This window comes from Talpa europaea (genome assembly GCF_964194135.1).
Source record: "Talpa europaea genome assembly, chromosome: 13".
Taxonomy (NCBI): Eukaryota; Metazoa; Chordata; class Mammalia; order Eulipotyphla; family Talpidae; genus Talpa; species Talpa europaea.
The window spans coordinates 47,956,012-47,975,280 of NC_140080.1; the positions used below are offsets into that span (position 1 = coordinate 47,956,012).

Here is a 19,269-nt window from a genome sequence, read left to right on the forward strand (position 1 = left end):
CTGGGTACTCATTTTAAAATTTTTTTCATCTGACTCCTTGGTCATCAATAGGAATGAAGAGACTGGGTGTACCTGAAGGCATCAGATTTTATGTAGTTGTTTCAGACTTCAAGTCTGTATAACGGCTTTCCTCTTTTGCCTGCGTTGGGGACGAGGAAATCCCCCAGAAGATTTTATAATATGTTCATAAACCCTATCCACCAGTTTGAGAATGTACATTCTCCTTGGTCTGCCATGGAATATTTATTTAAAAATGTAACACTGACTAGGCTGTAAAATACACCCTGCAGGTGTAAGAATTGCGTTGATAATGTTCTTGGACTGTAATATAATTAAGTTTAGAGTATTAGTAAAAAGATAAACTTGGAGACACAAAGATTTTGAAATAATTCACAGGTCATTAAGAAATCATAATGGGAACTTAAAAATACCTAAAAGCTTGTACAAAGCAGTGAAACAGTACTGTAGAGAAAATTATCATTTTAGATGTTTGTATAAAAGCAGAAAGTTGAAAATTAGTGGATTATGTGACTGTTGGGTAAAAGTAGCACTACAGAAAGTAGAAAGGAAATAATAAAAGCAGACTAGAAACTGTGTTGTAAACCAATGTTATTACCTCAATAAGAAAAAAAAAGATGTGTGTATATATACATAATGAATACTACTTGGCTATAAAAAAGATGAACTCTTGCTTTTTGGCACAACATGGATGAAACTGGGGGGGATTATGCCAGGTGAAATAAGTCAGAAGAAAGGCAAATAACAGACAATTTCACTCGAGGAATAGAGAGAGGGAAAAAATACACAGAGCAACTGACAAAATTGAAACCAAAATAAAGTCTAGAGATCTGACTGTAGAATTAAGGCTGCTAGAGGGAGAGACAGTGTGAGGGTGGATACCAAGGTGGGGGTGGGGACAGTGGTCTAAGGTCTATGGGTATTATGAAGGTGGGGGTGATGTGGTACCATACATCTGAGGGAAGTGTGAACTTGTTCCCCTAAATCATGTGCAGTGTTGTAAAACTATGGGGTGTGGGGTGGGGAGGACAGGGATGTAGAATAGAAATCAGATAAAATACAAAGGGCCAACAAAGCCTTGATAAGAATAATAGGCCCTGGCAAGATTGAGCAAAATAGTAAGTAAAACAAACTGGGGAGAGAAAGGTACATATAAACAGTATAGTCATACACCATATAATGACATTTAGGTAACAAGGGACCACTTTTATACTTGTGGTCCCTGTAAATAGCCTAGATGTGTAGCAGGTATAGCATATAGGTTTGTGTAAGTAAATACATATGTCCTCAGAACCACAAAATCACCTAACAACCCGTTTCTTAGAACGTGTCTGCATTGTTGAATGATACATCATTTTGGGGGGTGGGGGGAGAAAAGAAGGAGACATAAATACAGATGTAAAGGGAATTTAAAAGGCTAGGTTTTTGGTTTTTGTTTTTTTTTTTGAATACTACATTTTTTTTTTTTTGTTTTGGCCATCAGTGTGATCATTTAGAAGAAATGGAACCAATTCCTAGAAAAGTTTAACCTGCTAAAACAGAAGTGGAGATTGCCAAATAGTCCCAAAACAGTTTAAAAAAATAAAGTAAATAAAATATTTCCACAAAGAAAACACTGGGCCTGGCAGGTTTATGGGCACAGTTTAATAATATAAATTTTTCCAAAGAATGGAAGAGAATACCTCGCAGTTCTTTTTGTGAGATTATTCTTTAACTTTAATATCCAAACCAAAAAAGTTCAGTAAGAGAAATAAAAGTTACAAATGTATAACTCTCATTAACACAAATTGAAAAACCTAACCAAAAAAAAACATTGAAAAACCTAACAAAAAAATCAAACTGAATATAGTATATTATATAGGAATGTAAGGGGTTATAAAAATCATACATATGTACTTCATAGTAATAAGGTAAAGGAGAAAACTTTATGACTGTATCACTAGATACAGAAATATAACTTAAAGTCAGTTCTTGCTCATGACAAACAACAAAACATGTAGCAAACTAGAAATAGAACCTCTGTAACCTAATACATCTGGAAGACACAATAACTCTTAAAGATCTCATGTTAGAAACATTTTTTTAAATAAAGAACGAAACAGGGTTGCCCAGTATTACCACATCTAATTAACATTCTTTTCAATACAGTATAGTACATTAGCCAGTACAGGAAGACCAGAGTAAAAATGAAAATCCAGAAGATTGGGGAAAAAAGAAACAAACCTGTTATTTCATTGTTCAAATAGAACAGTTGTAATAATGTACTATAATAAAAGGTATGTGACTGTTGTCCCAAAATATCTTACTATATGTAATATTGCTGGACTGCAATTGACTGGCAGTTACTGAAACTGCAAAAGGCAAAAATCCTCAGATAACAGGGGACAACTTTAAGTATAGCTGTAACTTAAATTTTATGCTAACTAGTATGTAAATATTTGCTGAGGTTCTTCCTTATCCCATTTAGTTTAAAAATAAAGACCAAATATGCTTTATAGTCTCAACAGCTTTTTTACTTAAAGGTTTTCTTACTATTTTTTACTTTAAGGTTTCTTACTATTAGGACCTTAGCTTGGTTCTGTCTTAAGTTTTGTTTTTAATGTTCAGTTTTAATTAAGGCTATTTTGCACCTTGAATAATTTTCTACAGACCGTAGATGCACTGCAGTGGATCCAAGAATAAGAGAAGAACTCTTAGTTTGAAAAAGTCAGAGTTGATTATAGAGGAAAGAGAAAACTGAAGAAACCCTGCGATAACTGACTTCAGATGCTTGAACTTTTTTATATGGGAAAAGGAAATCATCTCGTGTTAAGCCCAAAACATAGAGTTAAGGTTCATTAATGAATAACACAGTTGGTGAATTTCAGGTCAAAATAGGCAGGCTCTTTCTTACTCTTAAGATCTGTTTAAACATATAGATGAACCTTGTGAACCAGTGCACTGTCATTCCAGGTGTTCATTCAGTGTGGATTGTTTTATCAGATAGTCTAAAGAACATTTGTGAATGAATTACAGAGGGTTGAATTAAAAAGACTTTGAAGTATCTTTTGTTTACTTCACTTTTTACTTTGTTCCTTATCCATTTCTCACCTGTTTGTGTTTCTTTTCTTTCACACTGTAGATTCCTTAATAGATGCAGCCTCCCCTCCTTTATTTTGATTCAATTACCTGTCCTACAGAAAAGTCCTGTATAGTATTTAATACAAAATTAGGTTTGCATCTCTGAAGTAAAAGTTACTGTTCTGCTTCTCTTGCACTTTACTTGTCCCTGTATTTTGGTATTAATCCTAATGCAGTAGTATAGTGTTTTATTTACCTATGTTTCTTCTCTAGAGCAGTGATTCTCAACAGGGGCAATTACCCTTCCTTAGGATACATTTTGGAAATTTGTGGAGACTTTTTTCTTCTGATGTATTGTTACTCAACTATTTACATGTATTAGATATTTTATTATAAATTGCTTTTCATTTATTTTTCATTTTTAGTTAAAGCACTATTGCTAGCCAAAAAAAAAAAGCATGTTGTTTCTCTTATTTCTGAATAAGAAGATAGTAAAAGGGATAAAGAAGCCTCTTCTCTCTCCCCGAATAATTCATTGTGCAAGCTCTGGAGCCCACAAGTAGAAGACATATAAGTGTGGTGATGTCTGAGAAGGAGAAGCTTAAAAAAGTGTGGGAAAGCGAGAGTGAATTCTATGATGTTGGATTAGTGTATCAGTGTGTGTGAACTCATGGTTTTCTGTGAATATAGGTCTATAGATAAATAGAAATCATGGATCTCTGTGTTGGGAACAGTGACTTCCTAGTAGCAAAATTTAGCAATATTTAGGGCAGATGGATTAGTATAGGGCCTCCCTAGTGGTGCAAGGGGTTAAGTGTCAGTGCTTTGCAACAGCCTCCGTTCCATCCCTGGCCAGGGAGCTAAACCACATATGGCACAGCAGACCTCTCCTGTCTCGCTTGTTTCTCCACCCCCCACCCCCACTCCCTGAGCAGTGTCTTTTAGTAAAATCCACCTGTTCTGCTCCCCACTCTGTCTCTGGTGAATCCTTTCACCAAGGCCCCCCACCCCCACACCCCTGCACACACACACCCACCTCTGGCCTATACCCCAGTTCTCCTACATAAAAAATAAACAGTAAAATCTGTAAAAAAAAATTATATGACTTTTTTTTTAAGATTATTTATTTATATAAGCACTGGGTACAGTCAGAAGCGCTGGAGGGTCAGAGAATTCACCAGAGCCAGAGCGGGGAACAGAATAGGCAGACTGACGAAACACACTGTTGAAGGGAGCAGCAGGCAGCAGGAGAGGTCTGCACTCCATGTGGGACCCTCACCGGTGGCTAGGGATCGAACCGGCACTGCAGAGTCTGTGGGCAGCTTCACAGCCCAGCGCTCAACCACTGTGCCACCAAGGAAGGCCCTTATATGACTTTCTTAAAGTCAGCTTGAATGTCAGTGTCTCATTGAGACCCATTCTGACCACGGTAGTTGGAATTTGTATCCTGCTCCTCTCCTGCATAGCACGATTCATCCCCTTTACCCAAAGACTCTGGGGGATAGATTAAAAGACCCTTTCCATATTGGAGATTTGTGAAAACAGAATATAATGAGTTCACATTTTCATGTTAGGTTTAGGAACTTGAAATTGTGATGGATTGAAAGAGATTGAAGTCATCAGAGAGTCAACCCATTGTTTGGAAAAAGTTAAACCTACTGGATGTTTTCAGAATAACATGCTTAGCCTCAGCCAAGCTACTGCTTGGTTCAGAACTCATCATCTCTTGATTACACTATTAGTGTGTTCGTGTATTTTAGTTGCTTGCTTGCTTGATCCAGTCCATTGTCTACACTGCTGGTGGTCATTTTCTTGAGATTGTGCTTGTGTCAGTCCTTTAAAGAGCTTTGAGTCTACCTTCAGCATATTTTGGGATTTCTTGCTCACGAACTCAGCTCTTCAGTTTTTCTGAATTTGCAGTCCTTCATAATATGCCATTCCCTTTTATTCGTTTCTATGTTTGCTCTTTCTTCTAACATTTCACCTTTCCTTTTCACCGGCGTAGCAAAGCCTGCTCATCCTGATAGATACATAGGTAGCATCATCTGGTCAGCTTGCTTCCCAAACTCTTAAAGCAATAGAATATAATACTGAGAGTTAGGTACTTGTGACACCAATTGAGACGAGAGTTATATGACTCAGGGAGAGTTGTATCTGGATATTCCCTCTCCCCCTGTCCATGACTGCTGTCTGTAGTCACTAGCAGATTCCTTTCATTTAGTATTTAATAGATTTTTCTTCTTTTTAAAAACTTTAGACAAGTAATGCTTTGGGTTTTTTTGTCCCAATTGCTTGCCTCCAAAAATATGTTTGTTGACTGAAGATAAATACGTGATGGTAGAGACCATCGTGGTGAGGGTTCCATCAAAGAGGCAGACTGTTTAGAGACACTTAGTCATAGGGTTGGTCAGATATTCAAGGAAGTGAGGTTTTAGACAGAAATGAAGGTGGAAATCATACCTAAGTTTGCAGAACTGTGTGAAAGGCAATGTCAGGAAGAATTTAAGGTGGGAAGGATGGTAAAGGTGGCAGTGTGGATGGATCGGAGACAATGTGCTGTAGGAAATACATAGTCTCTAAAATCCAACAAGCCTGGATATGAATCTCCTCTCGTGCTTCTTTAGTAGGTTCTCTTAAGCTAATAACTTGACTTCCCTAAGTGTCAGTAAAATGAACATATTATAATATTAATTTCATATGGTTTAAGGATTGAGAAAAGAAATCCAGTAAGTTCTTTCATATATTGATAGGATCTGACATGTAATAAACACTAAGTAATCCAATATAGTGGTTGTAGTTGGTTATATTGTCAGTGAGAAACCATTTGTTGAATAGATTTTTTTTTTTTTGGTAAAACAAACAATTGAAATGTTAATACTCTATATTATTAAGGTTTGTGTTTCTTATTAGTATGGAAATAGTTATGGTGACGGGTTTTAGTTCTAGATTTGCCTTGGACTCATTCTTTGATTTCCGAGAGAAAATTCTTAATACTTGTGCTTCAGATATTTTATATATCTGTAAAGTGCTTGGCCTTTTTGGCAGTCAAGCATCACAAAAAGCATGGATATCAGTATTTGAAAATTTTGTATAGGAGAATGAAAGGAGAAAGTATGTTAATGCTATTGTGATAGTCATCTTGCCCAGTTTATAAATTCTTTTTGAACTCTGCGTTGGTGTAACCTATTGAGGATGGTTATGATGTGAATTTTCCTTCCTATTTGATCTGAAAGGCTTTCCAAAAGATGTCTTTATAATAATGGTAAATTAGGTAACCAGTGGGGGTTAGGGGAAGGGCGTTTTAAAAAAACTTCATTATGACAGCATTGAAAGAGGAAGCTAATCTGTATTGTCAGCTCTGGCCACAGCTAGAGCTAGTCATTTCTTGACAGATGAAACCATTTCTCAGAAAACATACTGTTTGAAGGTGTAAGGCGGAGGGAATCTTCATTAGAAGCTTACTTGATTTTTATCCAACTTATAAATCACAGTTCTATTTGGGTATTGTATTTCTTCATTCACTTGATGACAAGAATTAAGACCAGATCATACCCCATAGCAGCATAATTCTTGATAGTTTTGCTATTGATATTATTATATGTTAACAAATAAGATTTCCTGTGAAGTGTGGTTTGGTAGTTTTGTGGTATCTCATGCAATACAGTTTGATTTCTGTAGTTTCATTTCTCTCCCATTGTTAGATCCTTAAAAAGACCATGGTGGTGGTTGGGGGATGAAAAATAGGAAGAGGGAGATAACCATGTACTTAGAAAGATGATAGAGGGCCTCCCTGGTGGCGCAAGGGGGGAAAAGCAACCTATGAAGCTGTTTTGCAGCCACTGCAGCAGGAGTTTCATCCCCAGCCCGCCAGGGAGCAACCCACATGGTGCAGCAGACCTCGCCTGACTCGCCTGCTGCTCCCCTCAGCAGTGTGTTTCAGTCATTCTGCCTGTTCTGTGCCCCATTTCTGTTTCTAGTGAATACTCTCAGCCCCCACACTTCTGGCCTGTACCCCAGTTCTTATATGCATAAGTAAATAAATCTTAAAAAAAAAAAAAAAAAGATGATAGAGTTCTTGGGCTTTGGGATTTATTTATAGCCCAAAGGTTATGATGCTCTTTTATTTCAGAGGTTACCACACAGAATAAACTGTGGGACAGGAAAATCTGTAACTTTTTTTCCTTCTTCAGAAGTCAGAAGTTTGGTTTGAAATGAACAATTTACAGATTTGTAGCTGACTATTAGTAACAGGGCAGGAAAAGGAAAGATTTGACTACCATATTGTAAAGGTTGTCTACTCTCTCAGGTATTTTAAACTACATTAAAAAGTGATTCTTAACTAGAGAAAAAGCTTTGTCCCTTATTGCGAGAGAATATAAATCACAATGTCACAATTTCTCATAAATTGTCTTTAATAGTTTCACTTCTTGAAATGTGTACATTATGTTTGTAGATAGTTTTAAAGTGGTATGTTTTATTTAACTCAGGAAATGTTTTTTTTCTGCGCAGATTCTCTTCTGAATCAAAAAGTGATTTACTCAGCATACTGTTTGAGGAGAGGTAGAGGGAAGTTTAATTAATATAATCTTAATAGAAGATCTGAGTATCTGGTAATGTAGGTTTGAGAGTTTTGTTTTTTATAAGTCCTTAGGGGAAAATACAAATTCAGTCAACATTTGTAGCCAGTTCTAAATAACTATACTTTCCCAAACAGTAGCTCCTTTTAAATTTTTGGGGTTTTGTGGTTTTTGTTTTGTTTTGTTTTATTTTTTGTGCCAAAACCTGGCACTGAACTACCTCCATATTTTAGCCTTACTAGCTAGCAAAATTTAAAAAAAAAATTTTTTTTTCCTGAGAAAATTCAGTGTTCCTTTGCTTTTACTGACTGGTTTAAGTAAAGGACAGTGGGAAGCAGGGCTACTGCCTGGGGCCAGGTCCTGTTGGACTCCTGGTGCTTTTGTAGTAGTGCCCTGTTCTGTGTTGCTCAGAAGCCACAGCTTGAGGCATTAATGGATCTATACTTAATCCATGTGCAGTCTGGTGTTTTTTAATGTGTTGGAGTGACACCTGGTGTTCTTATTAAAATTGGAGGCTAAACGTTATGAATTATAGTTCAGTGCCCTAAAGGTAGGATGTCAGATACTGTTTTTAAAACAAACTGCAGAACCTCCATAGCTGTGGATGGATCTGAAATGGCACTCTAGAGGGACCGTCACAGTCTTTATGGATTCCTACTTTGTGCTGGCCAAATTACTGTTTCAGTTGTGCAGCAGATATGATGAACCTAAGGAAATACATCCATTTGGTATTATTTTATTGGAACTTGAACTTTAGGGATTGTGTAGCGTTCTAAAAGCATTTATCATTTTCCTGATTTGTATTATCTAGGAGATCAATGGTCTTATTTTGTAAATTAGGTAGCTGACCTTTTTATACTGTCTCATACAACAGTTAAAGGGTGATTAAGCTGTTAAAAAAAAAAAAGTGACTGTTTAAAAAAAATGCTTGCTGACATCATCTTTCCGAGAACACTAGTATAACTGATTTACTATAACAAGATCTTAGTTTTTCCTTTTGGCAAATGACATGTAATATTTACAGAGGTCTTGGGTGTGGTCCAGCAGAAAAATCTCAGATAAACCGAAGTGTGAAACTAAAGCCCTTTAACATTTTCTTTCATATAGAGTTAATGTAAACTTTATTTTCTCCCCAGTTTTTAGTTTAAAAGTGAGGAGAAATGAATATTTAGTATAGATTTTCCTTGATGGGAGCAGCTTGTAATCAAACATATGCTCTGGAATTAAACATCAAATGTGTTCTTAATTTTTTTTATGAATCAAGAAAGGTTTATTAAAAATTATCCATTAAATTCTTTTTTTAAATTTTTTTTTTAATTTAAATATTTTATTTTATATAATTCTTACATCTTTTTTCATCTTTGCACAAAGTATGCATTTTCATTTTGGTTATATTCCCCATACAATTGTACACCCCCCACCCCCTTATTTTGACTCTAGTCCTTCCTTTCCATGCCTCTCCCTCCATACCTCCCCCTCCCCAGTGTGTCTCTGGTTTATAGTTGCTTGTTGATTTTGACTTTTACTTTGTATTGATTAGTGGTGAGGTTGTGGAGAAAAAGGAACTCTCCTGCACTGCTGGTGGGAGTGCAAACTGGTCCAACCACTATGGAGAGCTGTGTGGAGATTTCTTGAACTACTAAACACAGAGCTTCCATATGATCCAGCAATTCCACTCCTAGGTATTTACCCAAATGACACAGAAACATTAATTCCAAAGGGCACCTGCACCCCTATGTTTATAGCAGCACTATTTACAATAGCAAAGTATGGAAGCAATCCAAATACCCAAAAATAGATGACTGGATCAAGAAGATGTGGTTCATATACACAATGGAATATTACTCAGCAATCAAAAAAGATAACCACACGCAGTTTGCAGCAACATGGATGGAGCTAGAAGGGATCATGCTCAGTGAAATAAGTCAGAAAGAAAAAGAAAAATACCGGATGGTCTCACTCATAGCAGGAATTTAGAAAACCTAAATAAGAGACCAGGAAAAAGACTAATCAATACAAAGTGTTCTTAATTTTTAATTCTGATAGTTGTATACTTAGGATTCTGCACTAATGTTAATTCTGTTGTTTTTATACAAGTACTTTCCTGTGTAATGCTTCTTTCTCTTCCCATCAAAACGCTATAAGGTGTATTTAAAACTATTCTCTTGTTTTGTTCTAATACAATAAGAAGTTAAGGTAAAATGAATTTGAAGCAGTGCTATAATTCCAGAACCACTTTTTGAATAATAAAGTTCTGTGCTGAACCTTTAAGAAAAAATGGCAAAGGTAAAGTTTTGTACCCCACATTAAATTAACATAAATTCTAAGTCTATGAGATTTTACTTTTAAAAACTATAATGCAATCTAAGTAATGAAAGCATCTTTAGTTGTCTTTTAAAGAATTGGAATATTCCAGCTATCCTTAAATTTTTTAAATATTTTTAAATACACAGTAAATGCTAAAAATTTATTTAAATATATTTGAATGCATGTCTGCTGAGGTAAAGAGGGTAAAATATAGTTACTGTGGAAATCTAGTCTCATTTATTTGAGATAGACTTATCAGTTCTTCGGCACCAAAAACTAAATGATCCTTTTATTTTTAGAAAGGTTAGTTTTATTCCTTTTATTTACTGTGTTTTACTCTTTGCCAATTTTTCAAATTACAATAGCTAATCTGAAAAAAAAAAACAAAACAAAAAAGCCCTTATGAATTATATTTCTTTACTTAATATTACAAAAATGAGGGACTAATTTAGGATTTAACTCAACTCTTCTGTGCTTATTTTTTGTTTTGCTTTTATCTATAATTTTATACCTACCGTATTAATATTAAATTTTTAGGAGTAAGTCTGAATGACAGTTACAGTTTATCATTCTCTATTTCAGATGATCACAGTCGTGTTAAACTGCAAAACGCTGAAAATGATTATATAAATGCCAGTTTAGTTGACATAGAAGAGGCGCGAAGGAGTTACATCTTAACACAGGCAAGTAGTGTGATGTCAGTGCCTGACAGTGCAGCTTAATGTGGTTGGTTTGCTTTATTTGTTTGTTCAAATACAGTGGAATTTTATTTAGCCATGTTATAATGTGGATACTTCTTGAAAAGTTAAGCTAAGTGAAAGACGCTAGATTCAGAAGACTACACATTGTATTGTTCTATTTATATAAAATGTCCAAAATAGGGAAATCCATAAAAACAGAAAGTAGATCTGTGGTTGTCATGGACTGGAAGGAAGGGTGAATGGAGAATGACTGCTAACAGGTATGGGGTTTTTTGGGGGAGTGATTAAAACGTTCTGCAATTAAATATTGGTGATGATTCCTCATCTTTGTAAATATATTAAAAAACGTTAAAGTATACACCTCAAAAGTTTGAATTTTATGGTGTGAATTATACCTCAAAAAAAGGAATTCTAACAGAAGGCAATATATACTATCAGTACAAGACAATATAAATGCTATGGTGACACCTTTTAGTACAGTACTAAGTCAAGATTTGGGGGATGTAAAGAACAGGGAAAACTCTTACGGCATGACTGCTAAATTGACTCTTAAGGCATAAGTAGGATTTAACTAGGCAATAGGGAATGTAAAAATAGACATACATGCTTTGCTTTAATTTGTGATATAAACTCCCTTTCTTCACAAATCATTTTCTCTCTCTTTTCTTAATGAATACCAGTTCTCTGCTAAGGTACTTTTTACCCCCTAAACTGTCCTGGTCGTATCCACATTTACTAGGGTGGTAGTCTTAGGCAGGATCTGCATTCTTCTCATCTCTCAACATTTGTTTCAAAACCATCTTTACTTCACTGTCATACAAACATAATCTTTCCTCTCCTCCACTGATTGATGCCAGTTGGGTATAGTAGCTATAAGACAGAGGCTATAGAGGAGAGAAGGGGTGGGTGTGGTTTAGCTGGTAAACCTTTGTTAAGGCTTTTGTTCAGAAGGGAGTTCTGTCTTGGCTTGGCCATGATGTTTACTGACAGCTCTCAGAGTAAACTCTGCAGAATTTCCTTTTGTACTGGGAAGTTCATTTGATTTCCACAGGTGACAGGGGAATGGACCATGCATATTTGTGACACAAGTGAAATATTAGATTCTTGGATCTAGTTAGTAGTTATAGCCCACTACTGAATTATCCTACTACTGAACGTTCTCCTGTATGAGCTTGTGAGATCATCAGCCTCTTCACTTTGGCTCAGTTTATCGTTTTAGAAGACGAATCAGTCCCTCTTAAAGCTGGTTCTGGAATAATGACCTTATTTTACTGAATGATCTGCTTTAAAACATAGATAAAAGTACGTCTTGACCTCTTTTGGAAATGAAATGCTATTTCATTTTTTTCCGATTATGTAATGAATAGTAGACACCTTAGTGTTTTGAACAGCTTTGTGTATATTAAACAAAATTTAAGGTTATTTTTAATGTTATATTCAGTGAAGAAAAAAAAATTATAAATGTGATGGCTTCAAGCAGTTAGACAGATTATCTTCCTTGCCTTATATTTGATGCAAACTGTTAATTCGTAATTTCTCCCATTTCTCGTCACATAAGCTGTATCATAATTAGAGCCCCCCCTTCACATAATATTTACTTCTAGATTTATCTACTTATATGGTGAACCGTATGAACCACACTTGATATGCTACATTCAAATCTATTACTACAGCTTTCACCCTTCTACATTTATAAACTCTGTTCTCTGACAGTGGGAAACTTGAGTGTTATTATCCTCAACATTCCAATTTTCATTTTTAAACTTCATTCCCCTTTGCCTCCCATCATTATCCCTTATATCTCCTTGTTCCTTTCCCAACTCTCTCTCTCTTAGCCTCAGAGCCTTCAGTATACTTACTGATGTCCACTAGGTTTTAAAAGTATTTTTACCTTATCAATTTTTTGCTTTATAAATGTTCAGTCTTTGTTTTTATCATTTTGCAGTACATAATTCTCTCAAATTCCCTCCATTTTGTTGAAAACAGCTGCTTGCATCCTTGTTTATAGCTATGTAATCTTGGTCAAATTGTCCATCAGTGGACATCTAGGCTGCTGACATGTCCTAACTATTGTAAATACTGCTGCTGTGAACATTGTGAAACATACAGGTTTTTCTGTAAATGGTTTCATATTCTGTGGAATATATACCCAAGTGGGTAATCCGCTTTACTCTCTTATGCATAACTTTTTAATTTTACCAACACCATTTATTGAAGAGACCATCTGTCTACCATGTTATGGTCATAGCTGCGTTTTTCATAGATTAGGTACTGATATGCATGTAGATTTATTTCTGAACTTCTGATTCTATTCCATTGATCCATGTGTCTGTTTTTGTGTCAGTGCCATATTGTTTTTAATACTGTTGCTTTATAGTAAAGTTTGAAGTGAGGTAACTTGATACCTCCATTTCTCTTTGCAGTTTGAGGCCTTTTGTGATTACATATAAATTTCAATCTTTTTTCATTAAGTTTCTTTGAAAAATATAGCTGGAATTTTGAAGGGGATTATGTTAAATTTGTGTGTCATTTTAGGCAAGATAGTCATTTTGTTCATATTGAGTCCATTGATGAACATTGGCTATCTTCCATCTCCTTGTGTTGTTATCTAAATCCTTAAATAACATCTTGTAGTTTTAATTGTTTAGGCCTGTTACCTACTTTTTAGGTTGATGTGGAGGTATGTCATTCTGTTTGAAGCAATTATAGTTATTTTCTTTTTTGTTGTTGGTATATAAAAAGGCTATGGATTTTTGCATGTTGGTTTTGCCAACATGCCAGTAACTTGCCACTGCTCTATGCATTTATTATTTCAATAACTTGGAATCTTCAGGATTTTCTATATATAATGTCATCTGTGTGTAGTGATAGTTTCACTTATCTTCCAACTTGGATTCCCTTTATTTCCTTATTTGCCTGATAGCTTTGGCCAACCTTTAGTACTAAATTAAACAGAAGTGCTGACATTGGGCATCCTTGTCTTGATCCTGATCTTAAAGGAATAGCTTTCACTTTGTCACTATTTAGTATTATATTGGCTGTAGGTTTGTGATTTGTCACCTTTATTATTTTGAGGTATAGGTTCTTTCTATCCCCATCTTGTTTCGCGTTATCATAAATGTGTACTGAATCTTATCAAATGCTTTCTCTGCATCTTATTTATATTATCACTTGATTTTTTTATCTTATTGATATGATGTGTTATGTTATCTTGTACTGTCTTTGCCTGTTTTTGCTATTAAGGCAATGTTAGCATCATAAAACATATTTGGGTATGCCTTCTTGCATTTTTAAAAACAAGTTGAGCAAGATGAGCATTAGTTTTTCTTTAAAAGTTTGATAAAATTTATGTTATGGCATCTGGTCCTGGATTTTTTTTTTGGGGTGGGGGGGAGATTTTTTTTTCACTGTTTCCGTTTCCATGCTTATTATCAGCTTATTCATTTCATCTTTTTCTGCCTGGGTTAGTAATATTGGTAGACTATATTAATGTAGAAATTTATCTATTTCTTAAAGACTGTCAAATTGATTGGCATGTAGTTGTTCATAGTAATTTCTATAATCATTTTGCATTATGTATTTTTGCCCTATCTGTGGTGGTTTCTTTTTCGTGTGATTGTGATTCTGTTTATTAATATTTCTTTCTCATTTATTTAACCTAACTAGAGATTTGCCTTTTTTATCTTCTCAAAGAATCAGCTCTTGATTGCAGTGACCTTTTTTTGGGTATAGTCTTTTTGATCTCTATTTCAGTTATCTCTTCTTTTTGTTATTTCCTTTTACTAATTTGGGTATTTGTTTCTCCTTTTCAGGTTGCTTTAGGTGTAATGTTAGTTTATTTGGGATTTTTCTTCTTACTGTGGGCCTGTATTGCAATTCTCTTCCCTCTTAATACCACTTTTGCTGCATCCCATAGATTTTGGTGGTTTGTATCATCATTTATTGTTCATCTCAAGGATTTTTTCATTCCTGTTACCCAACTGCTAGTGAGTAATGTGTTGTTTAGTCTCCATGCACTCATAGTTTCTTCTTTTTTCTTTATAGTTGATTTCTATTTTTATGGTATTATGGTCAGAGAAAGTATTAAGTACAATTTTGATCTTTGTAATTTTATTGACAGTTGACTTGTGTACCAGATATGGTCTATTCTTGAAAATGTTTCATATTCACTGGAGAAAAGTGTGTAAGTAGTGGTTTTAGGGTAGAACTATTTGGTCTAATTCCTTATTTAAAACTATTATTTCCTTATTAGAGCTATTTAAACCTCTGCTTTGTCTTGTTGATCTGTCCACATTTTTAAGTGGGGTATTAAAGTCACCTAGTATTAAATGTTGTTACCAGCATCTCTGTTAAATCGTTATTGCCTTATGTATCTAGGTACTCTATCATTTGGTGCATATATATTTATAAGTGTCCCTTACTTTATTACAATCTTAATCATAATACAGCGTCCCTTCTCTATCTCATTACCTTTCTTAATTGGAAGTCTGTTTTATTAGATATAAGTATAGCTGTTTCTGATTTCCTTTTTTTTTGGTTGCCATTTTTCTGTCTAACTGTATTCCAAGCTTTAACTCTCTGTATTTGTCTTTATTGGTAAGGTGAGTTTCTTGTAAACAGCAGAATGTTGGACTTTGTTTTCAGATTAATTCAGGTAGTCTGCATCTTTTGATTGGTGTGTTCAGGCCATTTATATTTAAGGTGATTATGAGACATAAGTGCTCATTGCTATTTGGTTTGTCTTGTTATTTTTTGAGGGCTTCCTGTTATATTTTCTTTAAGTTCCATTTCCGTTGTCTTATATGTCACTTCTATTTTTTGTTTTGAGGGTTCACCTGAGGTTAGTATATCATGGGCTATTTGTGTGGTGTATTGTCAGTCTGGTCTCTGATGGCCCACGTTGCTACTTTCCTCCTCTGCCTCCATGTTTTGTGATTATAGATATCTGTTCCCTCAGTATTCATTGTATAATACTCCCTTTAGAATATTTATAATAATTTATATATATTTATAATAATCCCTTTAGAATGTCTTACATGTGCAATTTGGTGTGAATTTTAAGTTTTGCTTTTCAGTAAAGCTCCTTATTCTTCCTTCTGTCTTGAATGTTAATGTTGCTCGGTAAAGGATTCTGGGCTAGTAGTCCTTTTTTTTTTAAGTACTTTAAAATTCTCCTTTCCCACTCCCTCCTTGCTTACAATGTTTCTACTGAAAAGTCTGCTGATTGTTCAATTGGTATTTCTTCATAGGTTATACCTTTTTTCTCTTGATGTTTTTAATACTCTGTCATAAGTTCTTAATAAGTTTATCATAGTGTCTTGGTGTGTATCTGTCTGACAATTATTTCGGGCCTTTTGGATCACAATGTCTTGTTTGTTTCCCAGATTAAGATGGTTTTTAGGGATTATTTTCTTTAAATTTTATATGCCTTTCTCTTCTCTTTTTGCTACCCCATGATATAGATGTTAACTCTTTTTAAGTTGTCCCAGAAGACTCTTACACTAATTTCATTTTTGAAGGTGTTTATTCTCTGTGTTGTTCAATTTGTGTGTTCTCCAAAATTGCATGTTTAAGCTCGTTAATTCTCTCCATGGCTTCTGTTTATCTGTTATTGAAGCCCTCAGTTCTGTTTTTAAAATCAGCTGTAGTGTTCCTTGGCCCCATTATTTCTGATTCTAGCTACCTCATATTTTCCTGTATTATGTTGGCATTTTACAGTCTCTGGCTTTTTTTTTTTTTTTTTTTTTAGTTCCATTAGCCTTGCCAGAACTGTTGCCCTAAACCCACCCTTTTGTCATGCCTCACAACTCTGCTGAATTGGGGCTCCTTTCAAGTTTTTTTGGTTCTTGCACTTGTGATAAGTTTTCATCTCATTTTTAACTTCTTACGGATTTCAGTAAGGATAGTTTTCAGAATGTTGTCTTTATACCTGTTGAAGTAATCTGTGGACTAGTACCTGTGAAGGAGAGTAGGTGTGAAAGAAGAAAGTGACAGTAAGGTACTAGTGGATCACCTCCAATAAATTCAGAATTCAAAATTCCTACTGTGTTGAAGGTGCCAGAGTTGTGTAGGAAACCACAGTGATCTCCTCTGGGCCAGCTCCTGGTCTTATTAGTGTCAGTTTCCACTCTAGGCTATTTTTGAACACTAGATGCAGTGCTAAGCGGGGGTTGTAGTTGACACAGTGTCACAGGACAGGGAATAGTTCACTTTTCTAGCACAGAGCCTTATTTTGGGGAGTTTGCTTCTGTTATTGGTAGGTGTTTGAGCACTAGTTTGTTGGATCTTCTTTGGGGGTGGCAGGTGCTTTGGGTATCTCAGCTGTACTTAAAAGTAACAGCCTTTTCTGTAAGGATACCCCTGTGCTCTCGCCAGTTCAGGCTACAGCTGAATTGAATATATTGCAAGCATCAGACTCAAACCAATGTTCTAACTCTGTGGCCCCACCCCTGCAGCTCTGGAACAGTGCATCATCTGTCCTGAGTGCCTACTTGCACACCCCCTTATCCAGTGTAGTACTAGGTATCAGGAGCCCCAGTACTGGCATAAGCACTAGTCAGAAGTTATAGGGGGCTCTGAACAGTAGCCATTCCTTCCTCTTACAGATTGTATTGCCCCATCATCACTCTAAACAAAGTCATTGAAAGTTTTTCCTACTACTTTCTGCTGGTGATGTTCCTATTGTGAGCTGTGGTCATCTGTTGTTCCCTCAGGAGGAGTTAAGCTTTGTTTGACATCAATTTAGTATCTGAAGGGGGCAAGTCCTGAGTCTTCACTCAGCCTCCATCTTGCTAAACCTCTCTAGAGGCCCTTTGAAAGCTCTTCTCTTCCCCCATATTGTGGCATACATTTCCAGAGAGTACAGAGAACCCTGGATGTTTCTGTCCTTCCCTCACGGCAGCGCGAAGGTGTTTATTCTGGTTTGAGACCAGATGCCCAAAAGACTGGCAAGGAGACCAGAGAGCTTGATGGATTCCCTTTGACTTTCAGCCTGATTGCTTCTTGGCACATTGGATATACCCATATTCTAGCAGTACATTTTTTACATTCTGAGATAATAGAAATGATTTTGGCTTATCCACACTAGCTACCCTTTATTTATTAAATAAAAGATTTAATGAACAATGCTGTCATAATATTTGAGATATATAAAACCTAATTATATCAGAATAACCTGTAATTGAAGGAGAAGAAATTTAATATTGTAAGAAGATATTCAAATGAATGTAACTATAAGCTATTAAACTATTTCTAATTTACAGGGAACTAAAATTAGTTGTTTTCTTCATGTAAAATAGCTCCTGTAATTCAAAAACAAAAAGAGAAACAATGTGGAAAAAAAACAAGAACAGGCAAAGAACATAAATTCACAGCTTAAAGAAAAAAATAAAGGCAGATAATTCACATATGAAAAGATACCCAACATTTCTAGTAATTAAGGAATATAAATTTAAACCAGTAATCAGTTACTATTTTTGTTCTGTCAAAATAGCAATGGTTATTTCTGGGAATTGAAAATAGAGACTTGAATTTGCCATTTTCTTCCTTTCTGTAACATTTGAAGTTTTTATGATGAGCATTCATGAAGTTTTTAATAGAACCAGTATTAGAGTTAAAATATGTACTTTCTATTTGAAGAAGGTATAATGTTAAAAAGAGAAATGAATAATTAATAATTACCTGAGATCCTTTACTACAACCCTTTCTTCCTCTCTTTTTTCCCCCCAGTCTCATTTCTTTCCCTTCATATTCCTTAATAATGTAAGTTTTTCTTAGGATTCTGATTTAGGTTTCTTCTCTCCCCACCCTCCCATCCCCACTGCCTTAAGTCATTTACTCTCAGAACTTGAACTCCATGGAACAGTTTTTTTCAACCATTGTGTTTAAGAAAATCTGGACTCTGGATTCATAGTATGTGAGCTAAACTGGTCCTGCTACTTAACTGGATATTCATTTAGCCAACAGTGCTATATTGAGTACTTTGTGGCAGGCATTGTTCCAATAAAAGAGATCCAGTAAAAACCTTGCTACTATGAACTTTAATCCTAGTGCTAAGTAAAATTAAAACAGCTAGCAATTTTGTAGCATTGTTGTGTATTTTATATGTTTTGTATAATTTAAACCACCATGATATATACTGTTATGGTCCTTATTCTATAAAGCTAGAATCTAAAGAGACCCAGGGACATTAAATGACTTTACCAAGGTCAACAAGAGCCAGAATTTAAAGGAACATGGCCTCCATAGGCTCCATGCTTCATCCTCTTAGTCAGTTAGCTCTGTTGCCTTATGATTGCTCTGCGACCTTGAATAAGTTAACTCCCCAAGCCTATCTGTCTATAGAATGATGTTAAAAGGAATTCATATAGTGCTTGATACCACAGTAAGGCCTTGTGGATTACTTACTGTGGGTATTGTTACCGCTTTTTAATAACAACAGTAATAATTGTTACATAAACCACTACAAATCCCATTGCAGTAAAGAAAGTACCTGGTTAATACCCTAGTGATTATGCTTAAGTCTCTGTCCCTGTTGGACTGTTTCTGTATGATGTGACAGAGCCCTGTGCACTTAGGTCATGAGAACTCAGAAGCCTGTCTTTAGT

The 19,269-nt window shown here is 35.3% G+C and overlaps 1 protein-coding gene across 3 annotated transcripts in view; it reads left to right on the forward strand.

Annotated features, from left to right (window-relative positions):
• Positions 1-19,269, forward strand: part of PTPN2 (protein tyrosine phosphatase non-receptor type 2) — a gene marked incomplete at its 3' end in the record, with an annotated part of 92,299 nt that overhangs the window by 27,716 nt on the left and 45,314 nt on the right. For all 3 annotated transcript variants that reach the window (XM_084252246.1, XM_084252247.1, XM_084252245.1), the window contains exon 3: positions 10,545-10,645. In XM_084252246.1, coding sequence (XP_084108372.1) covers positions 10,545-10,645 — 101 coding nt within the window. The remainder of the gene's footprint in view (positions 1-10,544; positions 10,646-19,269) is intronic.